General features: G+C 39.9%; 1 protein-coding gene across 15 annotated transcripts in view; it reads right to left on the bottom strand.

Moving 5' to 3' along the window:
• Nucleotides 1-19,446, bottom strand: part of ENOX1 (ecto-NOX disulfide-thiol exchanger 1) — a 509,722-nt gene that overhangs the window by 177,716 nt on the left and 312,560 nt on the right. For 10 of the 15 annotated variants that reach the window (XM_084617817.1, XM_084617814.1, XM_084617812.1 and 7 more), the window contains 2 exons: nt 12,111-12,251; nt 11,484-11,621 (listed from right to left, as the gene is read on the bottom strand). In XM_084617817.1, coding sequence (XP_084473943.1) covers nt 11,484-11,621; nt 12,111-12,120 — 148 coding nt within the window. In that variant the 5' untranslated portion in view covers nt 12,121-12,251. Of the gene's footprint in view, nt 1-11,483; nt 11,622-12,110; nt 12,252-12,355; nt 12,372-12,423; nt 12,441-19,446 lie in introns of those variants that run through there. The other 5 variants (XM_084617813.1, XM_084617811.1, XM_084617810.1 and 2 more) reach the window with 3 other exon arrangements.

Genomic DNA, 19,446 nt, shown 5'->3' with positions numbered 1-19,446 from the left:
CACATTCCTAGCCATCTCACACAGCACTCGTTCTCCAAACTCCTTCCTCCTGCAGCCCATGGTCCTTCCTCCAGGTTCCATGTAGGTTGCTACACTGCTGAAGTACTGAAGTGCATTTCAGCAAAAAACAGATGAATACATGGAATGTAATACATTAAATGGGCAGTGGTTAGCTTTGTGCTCAGGAATAGATACTCTGAATGTCAAGAGGTTTTAATTTAAACCAGCCATATTTCTCTCTTTTGCCCTCCTAATTTTTTTTTTTTGGTCTTTGTGGGGTTTTTATTTAAATTTTTGATATTGCTCTTCTCTGGTACATTTTTCAAAGTTTAAAAAGTCAAAAAAAAAAAAAAAGGCTTGAGATGGAAGAGTATCACCAACTTTCCTAGACAAGAGAGGCCTAGGGACTCCTTCCATTCCTAGGCTACTATGTAAGGGTCCGATCCTGCAAACACGTATGCATGCCTAAGGTTCGAGGCCTACATTTTAACAGTCCTGAAAGGCATTCATAAAATTGCTAAAAGCATTGCTTGATTAGGGACAATCTAAAGACTAGGTAACAAACATTAAACAGGGAAGTTGGCCATAATAATTTCACCAAAGAGTAAAATAAGGAATAAGTAATTGGGCAAGACAATGATAGCAGAGAGCACAAAATGAGTTTAAGAAACATTTAACATGAACCGTGACTATCCCTGCCTTACCTGTCTCCTATTACGTGGCACTAAGATCTCGACTCCAGCCTTTGTTCCACAAATGATGCCAATTTTGATCACCCATTCAAAAAAGATTTCCAACAAGCACCGTCTGCCAGGAGCACCCTGAAAATGTCAGCAAAGCCACCTCATTGCCTTCCTGCAAATCCCTCCCTAAAACTACCGTGGGAACTAGACAATGGTTAGGCAACTGCTTTAGTGTGACAACTTTTCATCTTGACTAGTGTCATCTCACTCTTTCCTTGTGCTCCCCCATCTATTTGTTTTATCCACTCGTCTACTGTCTTACACTTAGACTGTAATTTGCAGCGGTGTTTTAGCCATTTTGGTGCCAGGATATTAGAGTGACAAGGGGATGAGGTAATATCTTTATTGGACCATCTCCTGTTGGTGAGAGACAAGCTTGTCTCACCTACCTTCTCTCACTTAGACTGTAAGCAATTTGGGGCAGGGACTGACTTTGTTCTATATTTGTACAGTGCCTAGTACAATAGGCCTCTAGATGCTACCCTAATACAAATAAATAAAATAAATTATTATTTTTACTATTAATAATAATAATATTATTTTTGTGGGTATGGCAAGATGAAGATTAATTAACAATGGAAAGCATTTAGAGTCAATACAGCTTTTATTTTTTGGTAAAATTCCTGATGGTGAAGAATCTGAATACGTACATATCAGCAAGGGACTTGCTTGTAATGAGGCTATATCAAATTCTTGAAACCATAGTAAGACAGTAACCCTAATACTTGGGCACAGAACACAGTCTAAATACAGATCAGAAAGTATTTCAACTTATCTGACTGGTTAAATGTCATTGTTTTTTGCTCTTCTGTGTCCACTAAGAGAAGTCTGTAGGTGACCAGCTGCCTCCTGTTCCATAAAATATTATTCTGTGTGATTGCTGGTGATGTCATACCCATATTCACCACCAGTGGAGCATGGAAGATACATGGTCAGGTAAATCTATTATTTAACTGAAACCACACAATGCTATCAAACCATTGGATGAAGCAGTACTTTACCTCACCACAGGCAGACTAAGAAGAAAGGTCATCTTGTGGTAGAAGCATAAGACTGAGAGTCATAAGACCAGTGTTCTATTCCCGACACTGCTATAGACTTCCTGTGTGGCCCTGAGTGAACCACAATCTCACTGTGCCTCAGTTTCCCCATTTGCAAAATGGGGATAATACTTCTCTACCTATGGCACCGGAGTCAGTCTTAGTTTACTAATGTTGAAAAGGGAATTAGAGATCCTTTGACTGGAGGAGTTATACAAATGTCAAGTACTGTTAATAATTTGTGTTCCAGCATGAATGAATGGTGGGAATGAAACTGTCCCACAGAACATGCTGGATTATTTTGTATAGTAGGATGTTGGTGATTGTTTGTGATCTGTTCTTTATTGAGACTTGGGGGGGAAAGAGAAAAAATAATAACTATAAAGGAACATTGCCCTCAAATTAAACTAAAAGGATGAAAAAAAGTTTTATAAAACCTTAACCTGAATAGAATATTTTCTGTGTTTTTAATTTCAGTTAAAACAGGAATTTTTGTTGTTAGAAACAGCAGCTAGAATTTTTAAAAAGTATGAATTATATGGCACCAAAAATGTACCTAGCACTTTATAATAAAAGTTGGCATGTTCCTTCCCTCAAAGGGTCTCAGGCCACAAGCTAGCACAGTACAACAGAAGAGAGGAATATAACGGAATACAAAACCTACAATATACAGCATGAATTTTACATTAAGTGCATTCCTTCAATACACAGATGTGCTAAGATGCCCTGGCTAGCCCCTCTAGTTCTGTTTATTTGGGGGCATTTAGCCCTAATACAAAAGTTACAACTTTTATTTTAAACGTACAACTCATTTCTAAATGCTGAACAAACTTTAACCATTATCTTTGCCCTTGGCTTCAAGTAAGGACCGATACAGAGGACTTGAAATGACCTAAGAGGAATGCTCACACTGAATAGCGTTATCAAAGGCTCTTAGTATCTCAGACACATTTACTCTCCCCTTTAGATGACTCTCCTTTTTTGTAACCTAGTCGTGTCTGTTCCTAGTATATTAGGATTGAAGTCTCCTGGTGTGAAATCTTCTTGTGTAACACTCACATTACAGAAAGTGTGATTAACTCAGCAGGTGCTTTTTGGGTCAATGAAAAAACCAACCTGTTACACTGATACGTGAGATTTCTTTATTGATGTTCCGAGCGGCTCCACATATTTGCATTCTGACATTCCCTCTTCTATTCTTAATGCTTTCTCAAGTCTTGAGAATGTAATAAATTGTTTTAGTAGTGTGGAAGCTTTAGTCTTCTATACCTTTATGGTATACTGGGTGTCCTTTTCCTTTGGTTATCTTGATTGCATATTCAGGGAACTTAAACTCTGTCAGTCTTTGCTCTTCCTCCTCTTCAATAAAACCCAGCATGTCCACAATAATGACTGTGCAAATACAGCACACAAAAAGGAACTAGAATAAAATTAGGGAACTCTGCTTATTTATTTTCTCTAGTGTGCCCCTGATTTTTTCCCCCACTTTGTATTATATGAATGTCTGAAGCCATGATTTTTCCCCTCTTTGTATTATATGAATGATCTGAAGCCATGATTTCTAAAGAAGGATCTTCCTAAGATCCTGTAACCACAAAGCTTTAGGAAAGCCCATTGAAGGTTTTGAAGATTAAGACTTAGACCGTTGAATTTGTTCCAGTGTTAAGTTGCAAGCCAATGTAGAGTCTGGAGCAGCAAGGTAATAAGCTCCCAGTGACCTACATTGCTGTGTCAGTAGACTGCTGTATTTATTCCTAAGTATAGCTCACAGCAACCATTGAAACTGGGGATCAAGAACATGTGGCACATTTTCACCAGTTGTATATCCACCAGGATGGGGCAAAGCCTGCTGGCCAAGTGACCTCCTCTCAGGGTCTTCACTAGCGGTCGCAGTACATCTTCCATCTTTGGGGGAACTGCTAGACATGGCCACTATGTCCTCCGTTCTGTAAGATTTTTTTTTCATTTACTTTACAAAAATTAGTACAAAAAAAACCCCATAAGCAAAACGTTTTAATAAAAATAACAATTAATATTACTGACATCAGGACAAGATGATTTGTGGTCTGGAATAGCTCCCCTAGGCATGCGTCAGCAATTGTTTTGGCGGAAAAGAGATGAGTCAAGGGAGAAGACTAAAGGAATTCTTTAAGCCATAGTCTGTCTGAATCTTTGCATTTTTCCACAAACAGTGCTTGAGTCATCTGTTTTCTGACTTTTTATGATATAAGATTCTAGGAACCATAGTGATCTCAGTTTTCAGGCATACAGGTCAATTAATAGACAGATGGTGTAATTTGCCAGGAATAAATTACTTTATAGATCAAGTGTATAACTCTCTTTGTGAACGTGTGTGTGACACTACGCCCCACATTCTTTATAGTAATATTATTATGATATGAGTATGGCATAATTATGATGTATTTTATGCAAGATGAGTCATATACAATACCATTGGAAAGGTTATGATTTACTGAATATGATTATCCTACTTGTATGCATGTATCATTTTGGTACCTGAAGTTAGGAATATTATTGATGTATATATTACAAATGTGTTTACACCTGGGGAGCCTTCCCGAGTGAGGCTGTTTGTAGCATCGAGTCTTGGCTGCTATGACACTACAGGGGCATGTGACCAGATCACCTGGTACTGGACTCCAACTTGGAATACCAGTGTTTATCCACTGAAAGGAATGGAAACCAAGCTTGGAGACAAAGGGATCCTGCCATATGTAAAAGCTATTTAAGGTAGGGGAGTGATGTCATTGTGGTTCTTCATTGACTCCCTGCCCAAAGAGACTCCTGGAAACACCTGAGGAACAAGGACTAAACTGGGGGAAGTGCTGGACCCAGGCTAGAGGGATTATAAACCTGTGAAAGAAATACCTGGGGTTTAAAGCTGTAAGCAAGTGTGGCTGGCCCCTCAAGAATCTCTGCAGACTGCTTAAATCATCATTTAGGGTAAGAATTTGCTACTCATATCCAATCTCTTTAGTATATTAAGCTTAGTTTGCATGTTTTCTTTGTTTGCTAGGTAATCAGTTTTGATCTGTTTGCTATCCCTTATAATCACTTACAACCTATCTTTTGTAGTTAATAAACTTGTTTTTGTTGTGTTTAAAACCAGTGTGTGGAAATCCTAACTGGGTGCAGAAAGCTCTTGAATATCCTTCTTCACATTGAGGGAGGGGGCGAATTTCATGAGCTTACACTGTACAAATCTCTGTGCAGTGCAAGACAGTATAATTTTGGGTTTACCCTTCAGAGGGGGGTTATGCTCTTGAGCAGCTGAGCAGTTCCTTAGCTGTAGCCTCCCCATGCAGAGCTGATCACAGCAGCCTGTAAGTACTGCAGTTGGGTTGTCCCTACCTGTGTGTAAGCTGGTGAAAGAGCAAGCTTGGACAGCCTTGCAGCTTGTCACAGCAGCATAGTGTGAGAGGGAGCCCAGGCTGGTGGGTCACGGGGGCTCGTATTACCCCAATTCCAGGTGGCACCCCCGGGGGAACCCGTCATAGTCTGGACTTGTGGTTTTTGTTTTATTTATCACACAGCACATGTGTGCACAAAGACATTAAATAAGCTTCTAAGGGTGTCCAGGTGTGTGACTTTCAGGCAACTATACCCATCCTCACTTTTATTTATATTTTCAACATTTTTGCCCATCCACCATCTTAGATTCACAAACTGTGGCAAATTTTTCTTCAACAGTCTCCTAAACTTAAAATTAGTCTCGATGAATAAATACGCAAGCTAATTCACTATATTCACAATGATGGCCTAGAACCAAAAGAACAATCAGAAAGCAATAGGAGAAATAAATCACTCATCTGACAGCATGTTGCCTTTCAGAAAACAGGGTGATCTGATGCAACTTGCTGAGGCAAACACCACCCTAAAATGACAATATTCAGCTAAAATTATTTTGAAAAATTTCCACTGCAAACCAAAATAAGTCTCTCCAATGATCTGTGATCAATAACATTTTTTCAAAAATCACTCTAAATACATTAAATAGTGGGCAGTGGAGTACCAGAATTGCTGTGACTCCCACTGAGTGAATGGGGAGGGCTTCAAATCATACAAAAGATGCAGCACATAGAAGAAACTGACAATATTTCTCAAAGTCTCAAAGTGTGGAAAACACCAGTTTTAGTGCTTGGATAATTTAAACGCTGTTTAACAGATTTGCTCCAACCTTTCCAGAAAACGTTCACCTCTAGGCTGAGACCAAGCATGAGAAATTTCAGCCGCAAAGGTAATTTTTTGGAAAACTTACAACCTACTGAAGAGAGGGGCTTAGAACCCCTATACTTAGAACTATACTGCATCTATCTTTAACAATTAAACTAAATTCATTATTACATAGATATATATATATGACAAAGTTCCTCCTCTACCTTGGTGGATCTTGCGCTTATTGGCGGATTTGCTCACCTTGGAGTTTCACGGTAGCCCTCAGTTTGGCCGTTTTCGTGAACCCACAGTCCAGGTCAACTCCTCCTGTGTCTGACCAGGAGTTGGGAGGTTTGGGGGGGAACCCGGACCCGCCCTCTACTCCAGGTTCCAGCCCAGGACCCTGTGGAATGCAGCTGTCTAGAGTGCCTCCTGGAACAGCTGTGCGACAGCTACAACTCCCTGGGCTACTTCCCCATGGCCTCCTCCCAACATCATCTTTATCCTCACCATAGGACCTTCCTCCTGGTGTCTGATAATGCTTGTACTCCTCAGTCCTCCAACAGTATGTGTTCCCATTCTCAGCTCCTAGCGCCTCGTGCTCCCAGCTCCTTACACGTGCACCACAAACTGAAGTGAGTTCCTTTTTTTAAAACCCAGGTGCCCTGATTAGCCTGCCTTAATTGATTCTAGCAGCTTCTTGATTGGCTGCAGGTGTTCTAATCAGCCTGTCTGTCTTAATTGTCTCCAGAAGGTTCCTGATTGTTCTGGAACTTTCCCTGTTACCTTACTCAGGGAAAAGGGACCTATTTAACCTAGGGCTAATATATCTGCCTTCTATTACCCTTCTGTTGCCATCTGGCCCGACCCTGTCACAATATATATATATATATATATATATATGTAATGTAAAAATACATACATTAAATTATATGTAATGCAGTAGCCAAATATAACCAAAAATGATGAGCCTTCTAAATAACAAGTAGAAGCAAATAATATAGAAACAGAAGAGATGTTATACATGTATTCACAAGAATCCATCTTTCTTACAAATGAAAGGCTCTGACATTTGCCTAGATCAAAAATCAAAATTTACAGCACTAGGAGATAAGGAATGAAATGTGTACAGATAACATCTAAACAGGTATTAAAAGGTTAGCAGTGCTTAAAATTGATTAGTCACCAGGACCACAAAACACACATCCCAGACTTATAGGAAAATTGACCAGATATTGCAGAAGCTTAAGCTGTCATTTTTACAAATTCTCAGTTCAGGAGAGTGTTCTGCAAGCTGCCAAGTGGCCAGCATAATTCTATTACAAGACACAAGTTCTGGGGTACTACAGAGCAACTAAATTAACATCAGCTGAGGAAAGGAACAAAAAGCTTAAAACAGTTTGAGCAGATCAAATGGAGGAAAAGTGGAGGGAAAAGCTCTGCAGCTTAGTAACAGCCAGCATGGCCTTCAGGAAGGGAAAGCCATGCCTGAATATCTTTTGGGGAAACTCAAGGATTGTAGACAAAGTTGATGCACCAGGACACCACAAGTTGTACTGTAGTCAAAATTTCAGACTGTGCTAGCTTAGGTAACATTTCACATGCAAGATAATTCTCAACCTAAACTCAGTCTAAGGTATTTACCGCATTCCTTATTGGCACCAGGCAGGAAAATAAAAAATAGGTCTTTTTAGAGCCAGAAAGAAGTTAGTGCTGGGATTCCATAGGGGTCTCCTCTTTTTTTGTTTGTAGAAATACTGCTGATGAGGTTACTGAAAGCAAAGTGTAAATGCTGAAGAAGTTTAACGTATCACGAGGATTAACATAAATCATGACCACCAGACTCAGGAAGGGTGAAGAACCATTTAAGTACTTGGGCTAAAACAATGGATGGAAAATGTAATTCAGTGCAGATAAATGTGCCATACCAGTAGAGCTATAATTCTTTTCATGGCAAAGTATTGTGAAAATCGTGGTTTTGTCATGGTGAAAAATGTCAAAACTCAAAAGCATGGAGAGGGGTGAGTGAAATGTCAAAGCACCTATTTACTTTGGGAAATACATAATACAGTAGAACTTCAGCGTTATGAACAGCTCGGGAATGGAGGCTGTTCGTAACTCTGAAATATTTGTAAATCTGAACAAAACGTTATAGTTGTTCTTTCAAAAGTTTACAACAGAACATTGACTTAATACAGCTTTGAAATTTTACTATGCACAAGAAAAATTTAAATGGTACAAGCACAGAAACAGTTTCCTTACCTCATCAAATCTTTTTTTAAACTTTCCCTTTATTTTTTTAGTAGTTTACATTTAACACAATACTGTGCTGTAGAATATTTGCTTTTTTTTTTTTTTTTTTGGTCTCTGCTGCCTGATTGCGTACTTCTGGTTCCAAATGAGGTGTGCGGTTGACTGGTCAGTTCGTAACTCTGTTGTTCATAATGCTGAGATTCTACTGTACATAGTTTTATGCATAGGAAAGCAAAAGGCATGAGAGAAGGGGACTCTTCTACTCCTAGCTGGAAATAAGGAGATATTCCACTCTAGCAATTAATACTTATCACTTATGCCACACTTTACACTTTAAAAGTGCTGTACAAATATTAACTGATCCAAGCAGTGCTCCTAATATAGGTGGTAAAAAATAGTTCCAAAAATAAACTAGCAGCAATCAGGGTGACAAACTGAAACCCTTGAGATCCTCACACAAGGAAATAATATGAAGGGAGATATAAAGTCAAAGTTCAGTAAAGCACATCAAAACAGCACTGGGCTAGTTTGTTTCTAGAGGGCACTTATTTATAGGTCAAGCGAAGCAAAGCTCTATACTCAACTCGATGGCATTTCTATCTGCGACACAATAGCTTTCGAACAACACATCTGATCAATTCAAATTTCTTTAGAGACTGTTCTAGGCATCAGCAGGCAGAACCCTATTGCTTTTGGTGAAAATCTGAAAACTGGAAAAGGCTTCATTGGAAAATCAGGCCCATAGGATGCTCATTTGGTACCACAGGTAGAGAAATCTCCACACCACCTACTGCCTATACATAACAGGCAGCAGCTTAATATGTTGCTCTCCCTCATTGGGTGTACAGTTCGGCCTACATAAGCAATGAAGTGTGTGACTCTCTAGTTTACTGCACAACTGAACACCAATGTCCCAAATGGATGAAGAATTTAAGACAACGTACAGCTGTATAGTTGGGAAAACAGTGTATCTAATGGTTATAGCAGGGGACTGGGAATCAACCCAAGATCTACACCAGCTATATTTCCTGCTCTGGACTGACTGGTTGTGTGATCCTGGACTAATAACCTAACTTCTCTGTGTCTTAGTTTACCCATCTATAAGTTGAGTAATTCTGGGCCAGAGCCTCAGCTAGTGTAAATTGGCATAATTCCATTCACTGCCTAATTTCAGAAAGGATAGCCAAAAATTTAACTTCACAAATCCCCTAGGAGGCAAACATAGTTGCAGTAACTAGGGCCCCAAAATTATGAGTTATTACATTTTAAGATTTGCCCAGGCATCAAGGCCCTTTAGAAAAGATAGAATGAAGGCCTACGAGAAGAAAAACCTCAGGTCTAATAGTTGGATTTCTTCAAAGACATTTCTTTTCTAAAAGAGCAAGTGCAGCTAAAGAGACTTCCCTTTTTTCCCTGTCAGTGAATGAATTAAAAAATATCTATTAAATTAATATCAAACACTGATATCTTATGGTGTGCCAGATAGAGTTGTAAAATAGGGAACTTGATGGAATTTAATATTATAATTAAAATGTGTATAAAAGGGAGGTCAACTATAAGTGATACAGCTTTGGGCAAAATATTGTAAATTTCAATGACAGGGTTTACCTCATGGGCAATCCTGTTAGAAAAGAAAGGAGCTGCGTTCATATAGATTTCTTTTAGTTTAAGTGATAAAGCGAAGAAGTAAGGCTAATGTTTGCAACCAAACATGTTTGTGCTATCGAGTTACTGAAATACGCCTATGCTGAAAGAGTCAGTAAATAAAAGGAACTAAAACCAAAATGTGTATTTATAAGGACACCTGACCACACTGCAAAACAAAACAAAACAAACAAACAAGCAAGCAAGCAAACCTGCAGCAGCAAGTCTCAATTGACTCAGGGTTCATGGTATGGGGCTGCAAATAGCAATGTAAACATCTCTGCCTGGGCTGGAGCTCTGACTCTGAACCCTGAGGAGGTCAGGGTGGTGGGGCTGTCAAGTCTGGGCTCCAGCCTGAGTGGAAACGTCCATACTGCTCTTTTTAGCCCTATAGCGCAAGCCCTGCAACCTGGAGACAGTTGACCCGGGCTCTGACACTTGCTGCCGCAGGGTTTTTTTTTTCCTGTATAGACGTGCCCTTAGCCAAAATTAAAAAACAACAACAATACTTTCCCAACATAGTGATTGAGTATATGTGTTATTTTCTATTGTCTTTGTATAATTTGATTCTGAAAACCTACATGGTTATACTGACAAATTTTACTAGTTTATGTTAGCCAAATCATAATCCAATACTTCTTATATTCTGTGCTATTAATTCCTGTTGATAAGGATATTTAATGAAACTCTATAAAACTAAATTCATCTTTCGAGTCCTTTTCTCTAGTTAAGCAATCAAAATTAAAAGAACCATAAGCAAAGCGGTACGAATAATCAGTTAAGCAGTTGCTTACCTAAGGTTGGTTTTATACCCTATCTTTCTTACAGGGTGCTAAGCTGATTTACATCAGCTGTGGATCTGGCCCATTGTATGTACCTCACAAGAGTGTTGTGAAACTTAATTCATTTTGACGCGATCCTCCTCCTACCGAAATCAACTGATTTTAATGGGAGCAGGATTGAACCTTCAATGTTTGTAATGGGCAAAATAATATTTTTATTATTGCTAGAAAGATTAAGTGATCCACTACAGAGCTCTCAGAAGCTGTAAATGAAATGAGAAAGTAAAAGAATAATAGCCCTTGAAAATTAATTATGGTGTTCAAAAAAGTTAGAAGAACGGGATTGCTTCTCTCTTTCAGTTAGCTGATGTTACCAGTGGATATGAATTGCATGTGATTCACATTTTTTCCGAATCTATTTATAGCTACACTTTCTTTTGTCAGCACAACCATCTTCCTCCAGTCAGGAGGTTGCAGCCACTGCCCAAAACCTCAAGGAAAGCTACTGGAATGGAAAATCAGCTCTCTCTCAAAGACTAAGTTTGTCTCTTGATCCCCTCCCTAACCTAGACCCAGCATAGAGCCTGGAGATGAATGGTTTAGAACTCTGATTTCCCCAAAGATTTTGGCTGTTCCACTTGGTTAAAACACGGTATGGATTACATACCCATTATACAAAGAGACTAATACATAGTATGCAATATTAATCACAGAAGCTGTGCACCTACAAAAATTGTTCTGAGACTATAAAAATACACCTGTCTTCAGAAATGATTCCAGATGTTTATAAAAAGATTGAAAAAAATCCATAGACACATGCAACAAATCTCTAACAGAAATCTTACCTGTCACAAGCTGTTGTCCAGCTAATCCTACTGGAACCATCCCGAGGTTATTCATAGCGGTGGCCCAAGCTGTTGGATCAGTGACTGACATATTAAGTTGTGTGGTATCTATAGTTGTACTTCCCAAACCATCAGCGGCTGTGGTAAAAGAAACAAATTCTGAGTTTAAAAGTCAATATGCCACAAATTGTAACAGAAAAAAGGGTGTTTGAGACATAAATAAATCTCATCAAAAATAATCAACTTTTTTATTATTATGATACATCTTTTTGGAGCACCCATAAAATTACTAGGTGCTGTATAGCAGTAAGAGAAGATACGATCCTGCTCAAAAGAGCTTATAATTTAAGACTACCTAATCAATGGCAAATGTTTCTATGGAAATACACAGCATGAAATTTCCACATATTCAAAGAAGGGACACATTTCTCATGACATGTACCGGGTAGTTTATTAAAGAAACATTAAAAGACATTTTTTAGGCAACTGTATGTAAAAAGAGGTCACACCAATTTTACTTATCTTAGGAAAAAGATTATTAAGTTCCATTTGAAAACAAAAGTTACTTATCACTAATCGTTTTAGCAACAATATTTTTGGTGGCCACTGCATAGTGCAGAAGCTTACCAGCAGCCATCGTTTAAACTGGTTCCTTTTGTCGCTGACTGACTTCAAGTAGGAACGTATCCACTACTGTATTAATAACATCTTGCAATGGGAAAATATGTCTGTCACTGAATGCAGACTCCACACACAGTTCATTAGGCGCTGCAAGAAAAAACAAGTAATCAGATATTAAATGCTGATTTTAAAGTCTAATTTCAAAATAGCATGCCCTGACTGAAATCTATACGAAGTTCCTATCTACTCACAGTTGGATCTCCAAATCCAGTTCAATTGTACACCTTCATCAGGTGTTAGTGAAGGAGTTTCAACTAACCTGGATTCTTGCTTACTGAATAAATGGTGCCCATGTATGAACCTATCGGATGTCTTGCCTCTGGCTGAAAAGCCTTCACAAATTAGGTTTTATCAGTACCTGCACAGCCACCTCGGCATGCCGGCATCAATTGAAAGGACATACTTGGGCGCATATGAATTTTTTTAAAAGTTAAAAATTAATTGATGTTGTGAGTTTCGAGGAAACAGTTGCTGTTAAATATGTTTCCAGGCGAAGGAATAACTTTAAGAGTGGAACACTAACCAGGAAGGGCTTGCAATGTTAAGGAAGACATACTTTCTTTAACAAACACAATATCCTGAGCCCACAAAGTGACACCAATGTGAAGGAATGGGGGCACATCCAGCCTCCATCTGAAATGTCTTTGCTTTTGTCAGGTTTCTGTTGCAACATGAAAGGTTGCAATAAAGATAATTTCTTTTGTCTGTGACTCTTATTTGTCTGCGTATTTCTGATAATTAAAAGGATTTGAAGAAAAGGAAAATAAAGCATGTAACCAAACTGAGAGGTGACAACTTTGATTATAACAGCACCTTCAAATTCTTACGGTAGAGAGAGCAATATTTATTTTGCTTGAGATAAGCACATATCTAAGCCTATTTTAGGCCTTTTATGCATTACTTATGTAACAGACTGCAGTGGGTTTTTTGGAGCCTTTACAGTCTGTCATGATTGCTTCACTGCTGTGTAAGAGCACTAAAGGCTTGATCCAAAGCTCATTGAAGTCAATGGAAAAATTCCCATTGATTTAATTGTGCTTGGCTGGTTCAAACCTTAAGTCCCTAGTCTTTCATCACAGAAGTCAGCTGAAGTTTTGGAATTCATTTCACTGGAAGCAAAAGGAGGCTTTAAGGATAAGATTTGCAAAAGAGAATCCAAAAATGCATATAGAGAATTTGAATGTGCAAATCTCACATTTGTTTGGGCTAAAGGCTAACTGCACAGACAAAATGTTTATGTAAACAACCAAACACACATAAGTGTAAATGTGGGTTTGAGAAAAAATTTTAGGTGCCTTTTTGGAAAATAGTTTGGAGCTCATTTTCTTTATGAAAATTACTTAAGAGACATTAAGCGTGTGGTTTCCAGTTTGTTAAGCTCAATATTTCATCTTTAGAAAAGACATAATAAAAGTGATTAGACTATATTTTAGATTAATTCTCCCCACACTTTTATCTTCTAATATTATGTGAATATAATATAAACCAGAAAGGTTAACATGGTTGTACAAATGGCCTCCCTCCCATAAGTAATGCAGAGGCATGGAGCTATAATTACAACTCATGTCATATAAAGGTGATCACCTTAAAAGCCATACAGGTAAAAAAAAAAAAAATCACGTAATGTAATCAGTTAACTCTGCACATTTATAATATGTTGTAACTTACAAATGGGCACTTTTACTAAGTTAAAACATATTTTGTTCTGGGGCACGCTGGGTCTCCTTAAAATCTCAATATTTATCATATTTCACTATTTGACCTTGCTATGTCACGTCTTTATTGTGCTATGATAACACTGACATTTTATGTACAATCACTACTTACCAAAAACACTGGCCAGAGGTCACAGGATTCTCTGAACAGCAGGTGGCTTTCATCAAGCAAGCTACATATTGAGATGTTGAAAAGTGGTTGCCTAAACTGCAGCTTCTTAAATCCATATTTAGCTCCTTCATCTGCCTCAGAGGACAAATTTTTGGCCACTAACATCCATTTCAAAGTTAGAGCTGGTCGAATTATTTGCAGTCAATAAGTTATCTGACATTCAGTACATCCTCTTTCCTTTTTATGAATCATTCACAATTCAATCCTGACTTCTACATGTGTTACTCTTCACAAGTAAATGCTGAACATTTTAAGTAAACAAATTTCTGCCTATTGGCAGCTTGCAAACTATTTGTTTTGACAGTGTCTTTTACCACGTGTTATTGGGATGCACTGCTGGTCAGCTAAATCACTTGAGTATGGCTTCTGCTTCTTGACTGGACAAGAGAAATTTTAAACAGTAGAATGATGAGTGGCAGTAGAAGGATGAGTGGCAAATCACCACTCATGCTAAAATGCCTGAAACTTTGGGGGTTTATGAACATTTTCTTGAATAAACCACGAGTTGCAGAAAATGAATAATATCACTGCACAAATAACAGCAAAGGAAATGCATTGTGTTAATTCATGAAAATATTTGTGATTCGCTTATTGAACAGTATCACTAGTTCTGGTTATGAATCTGGGGAACTCCTGGTTTTAAAGTGCCCATAGCATCTCCCACGTAGCTCAGGGATGCTTTGCTTTCTCCCTGACCAGCTGGACATTAATGACATGCTCCCTGTCAGTACCCGGGCCAGGGAAACTAATGATCCAACCAGCAGACCAAATTCGGTGATGAATCCTGATCACGTGCCACCTGAGGCACTTGCACATACGCTAAGAAGAAGAAAATAGCCGCAGGAAGGGTGAAAGACAAAAAGCCAAAGCCTGAAGCTGAACTGATCTCCTCTAACCAAGAATTGCTGCAGGCTATTTTGTCAGTGAAATAGAGCTGAATAACAAATCTGTGCACCGAAGCTCCTTGTTGAACATTCTGCAAAATGATGTACATTAAACTGGTGACAGATGCAAAAGAGAAGCACAGGACTGGACTCTGGAGTTAGAAACTACTAATTCTAAAAATCCTTAAAGAAACTCCACCCAAAAATTGATATATAATGGCAGCATTGACAAAACTGTAGCTATAGTATTGAGAATAGTGCTGGTACGATACAAGATATTGATCTGTTCTTCTTTCTCAGTACAGAATCTTTATGGGAGAAAAATTCTTACATTGCATTAACATTATGCAAAATGATATTGCATAAAATAATCTTATAGAGACGCTCGACAGTCAGTTTAGACTCAACATTTAGGTTTTGTAAAAAAAATAGTTTTACAAATCATAATAGTAAAAGAAAAGTTTGATTTTTTTAATAAAAGGTTTTGTCTGGCTTTAAATATTTCCCTGCAGTTTTTGCCACACGAACACTGCAGAATTGCTCTGCACCAGAGCTAGAAAGTCATACAAACCAGAAACAAAAGTGAAGCGGACTATTTTATTTTCACTGACCACACTGTATGCAATGCAACAAGCAAACAGATATAAAGGATGAAAACTGTATTCAATTTTCAAAAATTCTCCCCCTTTTAACAATTAAAGGTGATACTCATAAGATAGGGAGGGAAATTTGTTTAAGACTGTTTGGGGACAGATCCTCCCCTGATGTAAACCAGCATAGTTCCATTGAGTTCCTGGGGAGCGAGGCTGTTTTCCCTCAGCAGAGGAGCTGGCCCATGATTTTAAACCAATTGATGATCTTTTAAATATTAGTAACATGAAGGCATTCAAAATAAATGTTCTGATTCTGCAAACACTCATGCGCATGAGTAACTTTATTCAGATCAGTATCTCCACTGAGCTGAATCTAGCCCTAAAAATAATACAGAGGAGAAAATTGGAGAAAGCTTTCTGTATATTTTTTATTTTTATGGAGCTTCCAATTAACACAGTATTAATGCCCAATGCAGTAAACACAAACAGAACTCTAAAAAGACCACAGAATAATTATGGCAATCTCTCTTTTCATAGTCACAAAGCAAATATCCATGCTCCATCCTTACATGGTGGGCTGTGGGAGACTTTTAGACTTTCCTCAGACAGGCTGTCAGGAAGATAAAGTGCCGACAAGTCCATTCCAATGAGAGCTTCTCAGTCATAGCAGATTGTACTTAGTACTCATATTTTATACCAGGCAATTGAATGCAGTTACCCAAGTGAATACAGAACTTGGTTATATATTGTGCATCAATTATCACAGTCAATGAATGCCATGAGACAAAGAGATTAACACAACATAAAACTAATTCAATAACACAACAGATTGCTAAGTTAAAACCCTACCCTTTAGATATCCATAACACCCCAGACAATTGAATTGCAATATGACAAAGCAAATTAAACTCCCTACTGTCAAAACTGCTAGCAGAATGCCCGGGTAAAATGGTCAACCAAATATGCCAGCAATTTCAGAGGCAATGAGGACTGGACCGGGTAGTCGAGAGAAGGATCTATTCCACCCTCTGCCACTGACCTGCTGTGTGACTTCGGGCAAGTCCCTTCACCTCTCTGTAACTTCTGTGATCACTACATGCCTCAAGGAGGGGATTGATGATATCAACTTTCCAAAAATGAGGATTACAAGTTTTCAGATAATAAACATCACTGATGCTGATTAACAGTTCTAAAGACAGTAGCCACTGTAATCAGGTGGATTAAAAGGCAAGAGGGTGGACAGAATGATGTGACTCTTTTCAAGGTCTGATATCTTATGAGCCACCAGATCAAGCTGGATTTCCAACCTTTCCAAAGGTCTATAGCATTTGTTTCCATCCACTGTGATTCATAGGGGTGTATGGGGTGCATGGGAGAGGTAGTACCTTTGAGTGATCCAAATTGCTGGAGTCCTTGAGCGGTTCTTTTCCTCTCTGGTCCTCACTGTACACCCAGCTCTCACCTGTGGCTCCAAGTAGCTGTAAGTATGCGACAGCGGCCACACCCCAGTAAACCACCTTGGCAGGCGGGCTAAACTAGGTGAGGATAACTGGAAATGTGGAAACTGACGGTGATTTAGGGATTCCCCTCCCAAGCATACAAAGACTGTTATGGTAGTTAAGGTGAAAGAGACCATATGTTGGTCCAACGGCTTGAAAAGCAGTGCAGCAACGTATTATGGAAGGCGAAAGGCATGATGGGGCACTACATGGCTATCCACTGCAGCTAAAGAAGCCTCCAGTTATAACAGTCTTTGTGCCACTGGGCCAAGCTTCAGCAGCTGAGAGAATAGGATTGTCCCAGTGCAATGACTCTTTAATGAACTTCACACACACGTCATTCAATGCACATCTCTCTTTAAACGTCCTGTGGCAATGGGGGAGTGGCAAAGCAACAGGTGAAGATGATTACTGGCAGTTGTAGCACCAAGCCTGCATGCAAGCAGCCTGGGACATTGGTTGCCCATTCCTGACCCAGGAAGCTCGGCAACAACCCAGGTAACAAAGCATCCCTTTTTAGGATTGCACTGCTCTCCCTTTGTAAGGGAAGCAGCTGGAAAAGGTGCCTCAAACATTCCCAGCCCAAATTAAATCCGGCCAGCTTACTGCGGCTGGCGGATCATCCTCAAAATGGTCGAAAAGTAAAGATAACTAAAAAAGCACTAAAGATTACTGCTTGGAACATCAGGACTATTATAGACAAAGATGATACCTCTCGATTTGAAAGAAGAACAGCTCTCCTTTCAAAAAAGCTAGTCCGGTATGACATTGACATTGCAGCACTCAGCGAAACTAGATTGGCAGATGAGGGCATTATTACAGAACTGGCTGGGGGTCATACCTTCTATTGGAAGGGACAAGAACCACACAAAGATAGAATCCTTGGAGTGGGAATTGCCATTAAGACCAAAACTCTTGCAATGTCTTGAAGACTTTCCAATAGGCATTAACAAAAGACTCATGAAACTCCGGTTACCACTAAATAAGTCACGATTTGCTACCATCATCAGTGCATATGCTCCCAGCCTGCCTTAACAAGCCCTGACGATGCTAAGGAACGGTTCTAATCTGATCTCGACTTGCTCATCAAGTCAACACCACAAAGTGACAAACTAATCATCCTAGGCGATTTTAATGCAAGAGATTCTCGAAAATTCAAATTCCATAAGCATCGAGGCCATGCTGATAAAAGCCCAATTATGCTGGGTTGGACACATCATTAGGATGCCTGAACATCGACTCCCCAGAAAAATTTTCTATGGAGAACTGGCACAAGGACACCAGAATCAAGACCGCCCCAGAAAGCACTACAAGGACAGCATTGACAACAGCATACACTTTGGTGCAATAAAACCAGATGATCTTGAGAAAGCTGCGTTAAATAGATCAGCCTGGCAGCACACATCACTCAGAGCTTTCCAAGCCTTTGAAGAGGATAGAAATAATCGATTGTCAACTGCAAGGGAAAAGTGTCATACTACTGCTACAGCTACCAAGACGCTCACCAATGACTGTCTCCCAATCTGCTCACGAGCATGTGCGTCACCCTTTGGACTTCAGAGTCACTCCAGAATCCACAAAAAGAGAGAGCATGAAAATGTCATAGCCGAACTGATGGACAACACACAGTGTGATTCATAAGATATTGGACATTAGATCAGTCACTGCACCTCCTGATAAGGCAAAAATACAGGCCATTTACCAAACAGGTCAGGGTGTTTTCAACATACCACACACTTTCAGCTAGTCTCCCTCTGCTGCTGCTTTTATTTACGGATTAGTAGAGCTGCAGATAGGATTGCCAGGTGTCTGGTTTTCGACCGGAACACCCAGTCGAAAAGGGACTTTGGCAGCTCCGGTCAGCTGCTGACTGGGCCATTAAAACTCCAGTTGGCAGCGCTGCCAGTGCAGTGGGGCTGGCAGGCTCCCTACCTGGCTCCGTGTGGCTCCCAGAAGCAGCCAGCATGTCCGTCTCCTAGGCAGAGGGATGACCATGGGATCCCCCATGCTGCCCCCACCCCAATGGGAGCTGTGGAGGTGTTGCCTGTGTGGGGGGGAAGCACGCAGCAGAGCCCTGTGCCGCCCCTTTGCCTAGAAGGCAGAGGGACATGCCAGTCACTTCCGGGAGCCACCAGAGATAAGTGTAGTCCAGCCGGAGCCCGCACCCAAACCCTCTCCCATGCCCTAATCCCCAACCTCCTTCCCCAGCCCTCCCACACCCAAACTCCCTTTTGAAGCCTGCACTCCAACTTCTGCATCCAAATTCCCTCCTGGAGACTGCATCTCCTTCTACACCCCAATGCCCTGCCCCAGGACTTAGCCCCATCCCACACTCCCAGCTGGGGCACTCAACCCTGCCCTGCACCCCAACCCTCTATCCCATCCCAGAGCCTGCACCCCAAGCCAGAGCCCTACATGC

Source organism: Lepidochelys olivacea (assembly GCF_965140295.1).
Source record: "Lepidochelys olivacea isolate rLepOli2 genome assembly, chromosome: 1".
Taxonomy (NCBI): domain Eukaryota; kingdom Metazoa; phylum Chordata; order Testudines; family Cheloniidae; genus Lepidochelys; species Lepidochelys olivacea.
The sequence above is the reverse complement of the archived record's forward strand: the minus strand, read 5'-3'. Positions and strand labels throughout refer to the sequence as shown.